Source organism: Ornithodoros turicata, chromosome 1, assembly GCF_037126465.1.
Source record: "Ornithodoros turicata isolate Travis chromosome 1, ASM3712646v1, whole genome shotgun sequence".
Taxonomy (NCBI): domain Eukaryota; kingdom Metazoa; phylum Arthropoda; class Arachnida; order Ixodida; family Argasidae; genus Ornithodoros; species Ornithodoros turicata.
Window position 1 is genome coordinate 118,195,820 of NC_088201.1, and position 13,250 is coordinate 118,209,069.

Below are 13,250 nucleotides of genomic sequence, written 5' to 3' on the forward strand. Positions count from 1 at the left end.
CGCTTTTTGTTTTAACATTTTGGGCAGATTCAGTGTGTTTTTTTGGTGTTTAAATACTTTATGAAATGTATGATTTTATGTGCTTTTCCTCGCGTGCGCATGGTTTACCCTGCAGTTAGTGTGTGCGCCGGTCACTACTCGCAATCTTCAACGCATCCTGGTTCTCAGGCTCCCTTCCAATGGAGTGGAAGCAGGCAATGGTGATCCCCACTCTCAAACCCGGAAAGTCACCGCACAACATAGACTCGTTCAGACCGATTGCCCTCACCAGCTGCGTCGGGAAAACCCTTGAGCGAATGGTCTTCTCACGCCCTAAGTGGTACCTAGAAAGCACGGGGTACTTCCCGGAAACACTGCCTGGGTTCAGACAGGGAAGATCTGCCATAGATAACGTCGTCGACCTCGTCTCCCGTACGCAACAAGCTCAATCCTATGACCAGCTTACCGCAGCGGTATTCCTGGATGTCATGAAGGCTTACGACAGCGTGCTGCACAGTGCTGTCGTGGCGATGCTGCATGAGGCTGGCGTGGGCGGTCTCATGCTTCTCTGGATCCAGGACTTCCTCTCGTCACGGTCCCTTTCTGTTTGCACTTCTCATGGTGACACCCGATCCTTTCTCCGTCTGGGGTCCCACAAGGCAGTGTGCTTAGCCCTCTTCTTTTCAACATCATTATGGATTCCCTACCGGCCCTCCTATACGACCACACCAATATCACAGTCTACGCGGACAACATCTGCCTCTGGACGTCCAGCTGGCGCCGCGATGTGATCCAACGCCGTCTCCAAGGAGCCCTCGACACGGTCGTAGCATACCTTTCTGATCGTGGGCTGTCTGTCTCCCCAACCAAAACTGTCGACATGGCATTTACCCGCCGCTCCTTCCGTAGCTTCCCACTCCACGTCGCAGGGTCTCCAGTGCATTTTGCACCGAGCTACATGTACCTGGGCATGATTATCGACAGGGGCCTGACCTCGTCGAAGCAGCTCAAATGTCTCTCTTCTAAGGTAAACAACATCGTCAGCGTTCTTCGTCGCGTCTCTGGAATGTCGTGGGGCCCTACGTGTGCTGACATTAGGTCTGTCCACTGCCCCCTTGTACTTGGAACGCTGCGCTACAGCCTCCCCATCTTACATGGACTAAGCAGAGCTAGCCAACGGGAGCTCCTCAGCCTCCAGGCCCGCACCCTTCGCGTCTGCCTGGGCGTCCCTAAGACGACAGAGACCATCTCCGTTCTCGCAGAGGCGAGGAGGTCACCGATGCCCACCTTACGTGACAAGGAGACCCTCCGCATCTACACACGGTACCTGACATGTCACCCGCACCACTACTTGGCAGATATCGCCATGGAGTGCCCATCGTCCGCTTTCGGGTCCTGCGTTCTGCGGCTGAGGACGTCAATTCCCTCGCCCTCCAACATGCCGTCTCACCCCCCTCCCATGTGAACCCTTGCTACACCCCCCTTCAAAAAAGGCGACCACCCTCCAGTCGCTTTGCTTCAACTCGTGCTGCAACACCTTACTCACGTGCACTCCCGAAGAGTAGCCGTCTACACGGACGCGTCGATCTCCGCGGACGCCTCAACTTTAGCCGTTGTTGTGCCTTCCGAAAATTACGAACTAGCGCTCAAGTTTCCTCACGAGACATCCTCCACCGAAGCAGAGCTCGCCGCCATCAATGAAGCCCTGAAACTTATATCAACGAGACCCCCAAACACCTGGACTGTGCTTACGGACAGCAAGGCGGCGCTGCAAATACTATCTTCTCCTAGCTCCAAGATCGCCACAGACATCTGCTCCCTAGCCCTCACGACCTACAGCCGTCTCACCGCCTCCGGCCACAGCGTGTGGCTTCAATGGGTCCCCAGCCACATCAGCCTGCCGGAAAATACCCGCGCTGACGCTGCGGCGGGAGGCGCGCACGGGGCAGCTGCCAGCACTATGACCACCACCATTCCTCTCACTCCATCGGCTTGCCTGATACAGATCCGCCGCCAGACGTCTCGCAGCACCCTCGCGTTCACCTCAAACGCTGTAGCGGCAAACACGTTCCTCCACTCCATCGACCCGAGGATGGAACTCACCCTCTCCCAGCGGCTGTCGCGACAGGAGGAGTCGATCCTCCATCGCCTATGCCTCGATGTTGCCCTGACCCCGCTGTGTCTCCACGGGCTTCCTCGGTGGCGCCACTCCCCTACCCACCACGTCGGAAAAACTTCCTTTCTTTCTTAACTCGAGCTGTGCTCGTGCTGCTTTGTAGTTTAACTTGTGTTCTTATTTTATTTTCAATATTCTTATATTGATTCTTATATCTTCTTCTTTCCACCGCGGACAGGACCGAGAATAGACAGGGTCCCCCCCGGCACAGTTACCCCAGTGGAAGTATTTTGTGCACGATTCAGGAGTATGTTCTTTGCCAGCACATCTGGGACACACCAACTGTTCACGACAGACACTGGAGATGTGCCCAAACCGCTGGCATTCGAAACAGCGGCGGGGATTAGGAATAAATGGTCTGACATAGCAATTAACATAACCGGCTTTGATGGTAGAAGTAAGTGTGTGCAGCTTAAACGACAGGATGATGAGCTTTGTTGGGATCTCCTTGCCGTCTCTCCCCATAATTATCCGTTTGGCAGAGACGACGCCTTGCTCTTTCAAGCCTTAATCGGTTTCAGTTTCACTGCACTCGATTAACTCTTCTTCGGAAGTGACTCCCTTAACGGTGTTCAGTGTTCGGTGGGTTGTAACTGAGACAGGTATCTCCCCGGTGTTCTTTAGAGATTGCAGTGCTGTACTTTGCTGTTTGTTGACCTCCACCTGAATGTCTCCTGAGTTGAGTTTCTTGGCCTGAAATGACTTTCCTATTTCGTGTTGGAGGGCCCTAGCAACAAGGAAAGGAGATACTTTAGACAGTTGTCTAGCCTCGTCATCTGAGTGGAGAACCAGGAACTTGGCAAACTATGGTTCCGGACAACTTAAGCCAAAGAAATTCAATATTCGTTCTTCGGTGCGGCTCCTCTTCGGGCGCCGATCGGGTTTTTTTTAGGTGACTGTGTCCATAAGAACCATGAATGGCATTCGGTGCAGAAGGCCTGCCGCCCACCACGGAGCCCAACCAGGGGACCGCATACCACGCAATAGCAGGTACCTCTGCACGATACCGAAGTGCAGCTTTCTGGAGAGTGAAAAGAACTGCCCAAGGGTGACCCTTGCCGCCAAAGAAGGTGAAAAGAGAAAGGAAGAAAGGAGGGGAGAAGATAGGGAGAGAACAATGAAAAGTGAGATGGCGACCCCAAGAACACTCGCAATCCTCAGGATGTCCTCAAAGTGTCATCTCGTCCTCGTCCGTGACCGAACATACGGAGGAGATCCCCAGTGTGCCCTAACGGGAGCTTCCGCAAATTGTCATTGCCGTGCGTCCGACGGCTATCACCGAGTGGACATCGGTGGGATCAGAGAGATATTTTGACACACAACCGTACACATTTTAATTTTCGATCACATAAATCACGGGTACACTTCAGTCAAGCATGATAGACTGATCCATATGCAAATAAATTATCGCCAGAAGCAACACGAATGCCCTGAGCAACTTTTAATGTGTCCCAGCAACTTTCCGATGAGAAAGCATGTTGCAGAAAATGTACTTCCTATGAAGCTCCGTGACAATCATTATTCCGGCACGTAAGGCCAGATAAATTCTTTCAGTAGCATTCCTTCCATGCACACATGTTTCAAAGCTGCTCCACTACGCAACACCGCCGCCATCTCGAAGTTGACTTGGCTGGGCTTGGCTTCCGTGGATAGTAAACGAAGTGTCTCATTGAGATAGATTTTGAATTTCTGGTGTAACTTCTACGGGAAGTAAATAGTACCCGTGCAAAAAATTGTATGACGACTACTTTTCACCCTTGTCTGAAAATTTCTTGATCGGTGTGATCTCCGCCGTCCGAGCGTCGTGCGCAAGCGCATTGCAAAAGGCGGGAAACAAGGAGCATCCTTCCGCCATATTGCGAGTGTTGCTTTGTTTGGACGCTCGTGAGTGTGCCTCGTCCTTCACTTTTGGTTTGCCCCTGGACTTGTGTGCAAGAATGGATGAGCCAAGTAAGAAACCAGCAATTTAATGAACGATTCACAGTAAATCCTTGTACACAGTATCACGTTGGTAAACATGCCGAAGCTTCCAAGGGCAACATTCTACAGGCATTCAAGCAGGAATGCTCAGCGATGTCTGGAATTGTTGTCCTCTGAAATTTTAGATCCTGACGATAGCGTGTTGGAGAGTGATCTTGGTTCCAGAACGTTGTCCGTGGAGCATGAAGTGCATGACCGCTCACCATTACAAAACGACAGTGAATAATAATTGTCTGTGGGCAACAGTCATGACAGCCGCACTGCAATTTGTTGTGCGCATGAAGTACCTTTTGACGAGGTCCCTGTCATTTCGCCATCCTCTGCGATATCGGCATTGTCAGCACCGTCTATTTCGGTGGGGAGTCCTGCAAATTTTGCCAGCCAATTCGGGGAACCAGCGAGCGCGCATGCAACACTCTCAGAAAAGATTAAGGTATGGGCTCTTTCGGGCGTTAAGCACAAGCATGTTCCTGGAATACTTAAGATACTGAAAACCCACACCTGTCACGCCGACTTGCCGAGCTGCGCACGAACATTATTGAGAACCCCCAAGACAATCAAACGCATCAGGAAAATGTGTGATGGCCAGTACTGCCATTTTGGATTGGAAACAGGCCTAGAATACACACTTAAAGCCGCTTCCAGTGTGCCAGACGTTGTTAAAATCAATCTGAACATTGATGGTCTTCCCTTGACCGAAAGCACCAAAAATCAGTTTTGGCCAATACTGTGCAGGGCTATAAACTGTGGCGTTTCGGTCCCACCTTTTCCAATTGGAGTTTATTATGGCTGTTCAAAAGCTGTCAGTGCAAATACCTTTTTGGAGGATTTTGTCACCGAGCTGTTCTTGAAACTGGCATAGAGACCCGAGGAAGGCACATAAATATTCAAGTATCTGCAATTGTGTGTGATGCCCCTGCAAAATCGTATGTGATTGCTGTTAAGGGGCACTCGGGGTACTACAGCTGTACGAAATGTGTAACGGAAGGAGAGTACATCAGGGATAGAGTCTGCTTCCCAGAAATGGATGCAGCAGAGCGCACAGATGAGTCATTTCGTAGGAGGGACCAAGAAGAGCATCATTTGGGAACTTCTATCCTTGAAAGGCTTCCAATTGACATCATAAAGCAGGTGCCACTTGATTATATGAACCTTGTCTGTCTCGGTGTCCAAAAGAAGTTGCTGTGCACTTGGTTTAAGGGTGCAAAAAATCACCGCCTTTGTCCCTCCATACGAGAAATGCTTTCTGAAAACGACGTTTCATTAGCACCTTTTGTGCCTGCTGACTTCAGTAGGAAGCCCAGATCACTGTCCGAACTAGACAGATGGAAGGCGACTGAGTTTCGCAGGTTTGTGTTGTACGCAGGACCACTCGTATTGGCTTCTGCTCTCCCCCGTGACATGTACAAACATTTTCTTCAGCTGCATGTCGCCATTTCCATCTTAGTCAGTCCCCATCTGTTACGGGATCATGCTGATCTTGCAGAGACTCTCCTGCACAAGTTTGTTCACAAATATGCCAAACTTTATGGTGCCCAGTCGGTGACACATAACGTGCATGGTCTACTCCACTTGACATCAGATGCCCGTGAACATGGTCCAGTGGACATATGGAGTGCATCTCGCTTTGAAAGTTTTATGAGCACTCTGAAACGGTATCTGCGAAAGCCAGAAATGCCACTCGAGCAGCTGCACAACCGCATCTTTGAAGAGCGGTCTATGTGTCTGCAAGGTCCTCGTAACCCTGATGAGTCAACTCTCTCACATGAAGCTCGAACTAACCTTCTACCTACGCAATGCATTCCTCCGTTTTACCGCAAGATAATTGTTCCACAGCGTTCCCACCTGCAAGCAAATGATAGAGACAGCACCTGCATGTTGCAAGATGGTAGCTTCATGGAAATTAGTGGTGTGGCCCGCAGTGCCGCAACACGTGAACTCTGTGATGTGGGGAAGAAATTCAGAAACACCGAGGATTTCTATGTGTACCCCTGCAGTTCTTCAGTGATTGGTGTTCATGTGGTGTCAAAGCGTTCACGCCTCACGATATGCCCACTTTCTGCTGTCCACTCAAAGTGCATCAAATTTCCGTACAAAAACAGTTACGTTGTTTTCCCCCTGCCACATACGGTACAGCAGCCGTAGAAGTTCCTGTTGCACAATGTTGTATATATTGGACGTTTCAACTTCACTTCTGACTGCACACCTGTAACGGGCATCTGGTGTCTTCATTCGTGTCAAGTCAAGTTTTTGATTCTACACATCACACTAAACATTCACTGTATTGTAGCTGACTGCGGTACCTTCCTCATTGTCAAATTTCCGGAGGAGGAAAATATGGTTGCTGTTGTTCCGAGCAACTGGATTGTGGACGACGGACATTGCTGTTGGCCCCCGCAAAGGGAAGAGAAGAAAGTTGGCCTGTACATAAGAAAACGGAGAAGTCCCACATTTGGTTGGAAAAACTTGCCATGCGTGAAAGTGGCAGAATATGGTATGACCGTATCGTCTTATACATCTTACTGCAAGTGCGTGTGGTAACTTTGACACCACAATATATTTAAGATTCATACAGCGAGGCGAGGCAAATGCTGCTAGTGGCAGAGAAAACATCTGACTTCAACCTGGAGGACCAGTATGGGCGTGGGAAACGAAAGGTGATGACGATCTGGTCCAGCAGTGATGAGTCTTCCCCACCAACCTCTCCACGAATATTGAAAACAAAGCGTGAGTTAAGCCCCTGTCTTTTGTGATAGAGGTGGTCCGTGTTATGTCTCAATAGTTTTTTTTCTTTTTGGTATTGTGTGTAGAATTTTATCAAAGTATGGGCTATATGAATGAAAAATTATGCTGGTTGAATTTTTTGTGCTTCTAGGTCCCCGTAACCGTGCCTTAAGCCAACCATCTGTGCCAACTTCAAACACAGATTATGTCCTGTGTGCCTCTGCCAGTCACTGTGAGTTAGAACCACACAATTACATCTTTACACACATATATATATATATATATAAGAGGGAAAAAAATAGCAGGAGGTCTTTGGCTGCACGTATAGCATATGTTTGTAAGTCAAACTTCGCCACGCCAGTACTGGACAGCTGTTTCGGCCTTCTTGGGCCTCATCAGCAGTACGCAGGCAGGCAACGTTTGAGCGGATGGCGTCAGAAGGTCACGTGGCACGTGATGCCTCCCGTCAGGGTGTCCTAAGACACCTCTGAAAGCCCAGTGCAAAGCCAGTCAAGTGTATAAGAGGGAAAAAAAGCTGTCCAGTACTGGCATGGCGACGTTTGACTTACAAACATATGCTATACGTGCAGCCAAAGACCTCCTGCTATTTTTTTTCCCTCTTATACACTTGACTGGCTTTGCACTGGGCTTTCAGAGGTGTCTTAGGACACCCTGACGGGAGGCATCACGTGCCACGTGACCTTCTGACGCCATCCGCTCAAACGTTGCCTGCCTGCGTACTGCTGATGAGGCCCAAGAAGGCCGAAACAGCTGTCCAGTACTGGCATGGCGACGTTTGACTTACAAACATATGCTATACCTGCAGCCAAAGACCTCCTGCTATTTTTTTTCCCTCTTATACACTTGACTGGCTGTGCACTGGGCTTTCAGAGGTGTCTTAGGACACCCTGACGGGAGGCATCACGTGCCACGTGACCTTCTGACGCCATCCGCTCAAACGTTGCCTGCCTGCGTACTGCTGATGAGGCCCAAGAAGGCCGAAACAGCTGTCCAGTACTGGCATGGCGACGTTTGACTTACAAACATATGCTATACGTGCAGCCAAAGACCTCCTGCTATTTTTTTCCCTCTTACACACTTGACTGGCTTTGCACTGGGCTTTCAGAGGTGTCTTAGGACACCCTGACGGGAGGCATCACGTGCCACGTGACCTTCTGACGCCATCCGCTCAAACGTTGCCTGCCTGCGTACTGCTGATGAGGCCCAAGAAGGCCGAAACAGCTGTCCAGTACTGGCATGGCGACGTTTGACTTACAAACATATGCTATACGTGCAGCCAAAGACCTCCTGCTTTTTTTTTCTCTCTTATACACTTGACTGGCCTTGCACAGGCCTTTCAGAGGTGTCTTAGGACACCCTGACGGGAGGCATCACGTGCCACGTGACCTTCTGACGCCATCCGCTCAAACGTTGCCTGCCTGAGTACTGCTGATGAGGCCCAAGAAGGCCGAAACAGCTGTCCAGTACTGGCATGGCGACGTTTGACTTACAAACATATGCTATACGTGCAGCCAAAGACCTCCTGCTATTTTTTTCCCTCTTATACACTTTACTGGCTTTGCACTGGGCTTTCAGAGGTGTCTTAGGACACCCTGACGGGAGGCATCACGTGCCACGTGACCTTCTGACGCCATCCGCTCAAACGTTGCCTGCCTGCGTACTGCTGATGAGGCCCAAGAAGGCCGAAACAGCTGTCCAGTACTGGCATGGCGACGTTTGACTTACAAACATATGCTATACGTGCAGCCAAAGACCTCCTGCTATTTTTTTCCCTCTTATACACTTGACTGGCTTTGCACTGGGCTTTCAGAGGTGTCTTAGGACACCCTGACGGGAGGCATCACGTGCCACGTGACCTTCTGACGCCATCCGCTCAAACGTTGCCTGCCTGCGTACTGCTGATGAGGCCCAAGAAGGCCGAAACAGCTGTCCAGTACTGGCATGGCGACGTTTGACTTACAAACATATGCTATACGTGCAGCCAAAGACCTCCTGCTATTTTTTTCCCTCTTATACACTTGACTGGCTTTGCACTGGGCTTTCAGAGGTGTCTTAGGACACCCTGACGGGAGGCATCACGTGCCACGTGACCTTCTGACGCCATCCGCTCAAACGTTGCCTGCCTGCGTACTGCTGATGAGGCCCAAGAAGGCCGAAACAGCTGTCCAGTACTGGCATGACTTACAAACATATATATAATAATAATAATAATATAATATAATATTAATAATATTAATAATAATAATAATTAATAATAATATTATTATACTAGTCACATCATTATCACTGTTGTGGCGCATTATGACCTTCGTTGTCGATGTGCGAAAAAAGCTCTAATCATCATCTACACCATAATTGTCGTGATTTTCTTAAAGGACAGCAGAAGTGAAAATATGCTGCAAAGCTGTTTACTTAATATTGCAGTGTGTGGCAGAAAATTTGGAATTCGACTCAAATTTACGTATATTCAGTGGAATGCCACTATAATCGCAATGTAAAATTTGACCGTGGAGCGCACTGAGCCTCTGGTGAGTGTTGCTGCGCCACCATAACAGACTGCGGAAGTGACGCACATTGTTCCTCCTGTTGGCATTCCTCCGTTCATCTCGCTCTTGTTTTACGATCCGAGGTTTATGTCCGTATAAAAAAAATTGTGCATGTTGGTGAAATGTCTCCTGGCTATGCAGCAGCGTTGTGCCGGCATCCTTTTGGCAAATGAAGGTCAGGGTATTTCTTTGGTGACACAGACGGGCAGTACAGACACAGCGTCAATCTTTTTATTATAAAGACGGTCCTACTGAGGCTGGCCCCCCAATTCCTTCCCAAAAAAGGTGACCTCATTCTCTCCAGCTGTGGAGACACATTGTTGGTCGTCTCCTCCTTGTGTTCGCCCAGCGTATGTTTCACCAAATCGAAGATAGTAAACTTATCCTGTCCGTGAACGTGTCTAGGCATACTTGGGGACAGGTGAAACAGGATGAACAATGCGCGGCACGTTTTGTTGACAAATACTTCAAGGAAAATCCAGAGGTGCTCATCTCTGCTGACGGTGGCGATCCATGACTTGAAAACCGGAGACAAGGTTGAGGACGATAATATACAACACGGTCTCAAGCTCAGCTGTGCACCGTACCCACAAAATGCTTGTGACACCATAATTCTATGTAAGGTGTACACCTCATTTGGTCCCTCTCTTGCAATCGCCAAATTTCATTTCCGCTGTCCTTTAAGAATAACAGAAACAGATGTTAATTGCAAAATTCTGAAAACATTTGTCTGAGTTTTCTCTTGTTTCGTGTCAGATAGGGAGCACATCCAATTTTGAGTGGAATTTATTTTCTACAGCAGCATCATCAAGGAGCTCCAGCTGCCACATCACTTGTCCTGAGTCCTCTTCTCCTCCCAGCTCAGGTTCCAAGGGGAACAATTCGAGAAATGCTCTAGGTAGTGCAAGGTTCATTGGTGTTGCAATAGCTATGTTGCCTTTAGGGTATAGTGCATTGTCTCTGAATCGGTGATAATTTTGACTGGGAGCAGAGAGACATTACGATGAGCAGAACACACATGCAGAATTAAGACATTGCATCAATTTTATCTATCCATGTGGCATTCTACCCTGTTGGCTGACCCCTGCGATTTTAAGTAGGAAATACATGTAGCTTCCTTGCGTTCAAGTACTATTGTGTGACATTTTCAGTATTTTTCTTGCTCCATTTCAGATATCTGGTGTGACTCGCCCCCACGACAGCTCTCGAGTAGAACATGTCCTCTGAGAAGTACCAAAAACAGTGAAAGCACAAGCAGTGGTAAGCATGAAGAAGTGCAAATGGAGTTGTCAGCTGTTATGTATGGCACACTGAAGCTAACAGACCACATGTTATGGCAGCCACTGCTGCTTTCAAGGCTGGTTGAACTGATTCAAGGCTGATTCTGAACTGACTGAACAAGGCTGATTCAAGGCTTATTGAACTAGTTCAACGATCGCAACTTCTACTCGCACTGCACCTGCACGTCCCCATTCCCTTTTGGAGGAGTGCTGACCTCAATCCACACGCGAGTTCCAGATTTCGTTGCACTGCGTGTCTTCACCGTGCAACCGAAAAGAATCGACTGGCAGCAGACTGATCAGACGACCAATGTTTCCGACGCTACGTTCTGTAAAAAAAAGAAAGGTAGTCGTTTCTGATGCGCATGCGTCTCTCGGCAGAACAACGCGCGCAAAAGGAACCCGCCTTCACCTTGACAATTGTCGGTGTCAGATCGCAGCCGAGGTCACTTGCGAGCCCTAGGAGTGTACGCAACGTACGTCACATCGTGACGGAGGTGCCTGTCATTTCTCACGTGTCTTCCACAGGAGTAGGAGAGAGCTCTCCGCACTCGTGAGAATCAATCGACTGCTGCGTGCAATATTTTTCTGCTATGCTCATATTTCTTGCGTGAAAACGTTATTTAGTGATCGGACATTCCATCACGATCAAAAACTAATTTTTTTTTTTCTCGGTCTTAGACTGCTCCTTTAAGAAGTGCTTGCAGGGCAGGGCAATTTATCGAAGATACCTGTCGCAAAATGACTAAAGGACGACAGAACCCACAAGGGACTGCAAATAAACCAGTATATGTCACTATCCCCTATCTGGAAAAGATTTCTGAACTGATACGCCAGACACGAGCACATTTAGGGTTATGGACAGCATTTAAACCTAGGGCTGCCATAAAGCAGCTACTCTTAACGATTATCGGTTAACGAGCGACGCGGTGTTGTGTATAAGGTGTCATGCTTGGACTGTCCTGCAACTGACGTTGGTGAGACAGGAAGGAAACACACAAACATCGCAGAGATACAAAATCATCTATGAAAAAGCAATCTGAGCTATGGGAGCACGCTCGTAATACAGGGCATACTATAGGTTTAGACAAGCATGCTTACCTTAGCCAGGGAAAATCATTGGGGCATACGCAAACAATTGGAATCCTGGTACATAAAAAAAATGCAGGAAGCTATCAAAAAACCACCCCGGACCACTGTCTGGGTGTTACGACCCCTTGGTACTTAAATAAGCTAGGGCAGGCGCTCGCATGCCATTCTGATGGTGGGATCCGAATTGATTCCAAAGCGTCATTTTAAAATGTTTTTAATGTTGTGTGTGCCGGTGTGTATATCACGCAGTAAATATGACTGTTTCCAGCATTTCGGCTGTTTTTGTGCTCTTTGTGTGTACACATTGCGATGACTAAAGCGTCATGTGGTGGGCAGCGGCCACCCTTAGGACTGTTTGCATGTTGTGTGGCATATATACCCATATGTGTTTTGTTCTGCCCACTAATGGGTTTGACCCATAGACAGTGATGTAAATCACGGGCAGCTCTTGCACAAGACGAGGGAACGCATGCAAGATCTACCCTCATCTCTGTGGTAGTCTTATTAACATTCTGCACTTTTTGTACTATAATATCAAGCTGCCAACGAGCACAACTGTCTACCTTCTGCAGCGCAGATATCATAACCGCATTGCATTGCTTTAGTGCAAGAGGTAGCGGTAAAAGTGAAGCATGCTGGGCCTACTTGTTAGTCACAGTGACTATATCACTAAACAAGACACACAAATGTTTTGGCATTGTTTAAATCCCATCAATCATATCTTGGATTGTCATCATAGTTTCGGAAACAATATTTAGCACATGTGCAGATGCTGGTTCAAGTCACTCCCATAACTCGACATTGCCTCGCCTCTACTTACAGCTGGAGAGCATGGGCAGAGAGCAGACTCTCACGGAAGCATAGGGCGGAACACCGGTGTGTGCTTTTCACTTCCATTATTCGTCCATCTTTTTCATTGGATTCTGCATGGTAAATTGGTCCTAGTTGGAATTATTGTATATGCTTCAGAATTTGAGAGAAAAGTGCTGCGGTCACTCAATGTCATCCAACTGCGGCTGTCTGAGCATTCTGAACAGCTCGATGCCATCACTGGGCACCTGCAACATCAGTTGTGCCGTGATGAGGACGCTACCATCCAGCAACTGGTGGACTTGGAAAGCTTCTTGCATTTCGATGGACAGCTCAAGGAACTTCGAGAGAAGCGAGAAATACTGGTACGTTGTGCAGGTTTACTATTGAGTGTATGCATAATACCTTGCCTGTAGTAATGATGTCCCACGTCATTTAACACATGTACTGTACTGTTTTACACTGGCAAGGGTGCAGAGATGGCAAAATGAATTACGAATGCAAATTGTTCACTTGCTTTGCTATTGCATGTGCCATTAGTGCATTGTTTGCATCCGTCAACACACGGAAGCTCACAAAGCTTCGCTTCAACATGAGTGCAGGTTTCAAATTACTCTCAAGCAGCAGGTCTCAGTATGGTGC

General features: G+C 48.3%; 1 protein-coding gene across 1 annotated transcript; it reads left to right on the forward strand.

Moving 5' to 3' along the window:
• The first annotated feature begins 673 nt into the window (after positions 1-673).
• Positions 674-2,230, forward strand: LOC135384178 (uncharacterized). The gene is made up of 2 exons (XM_064613401.1): positions 674-1,440; positions 1,540-2,230. Exons 1-2 carry the CDS (start codon positions 674-676, stop codon positions 2,228-2,230), a joined length of 1,458 nt encoding a protein of 485 aa, XP_064469471.1.
• Positions 2,231-13,250: the final 11,020 nt, after the last annotated feature.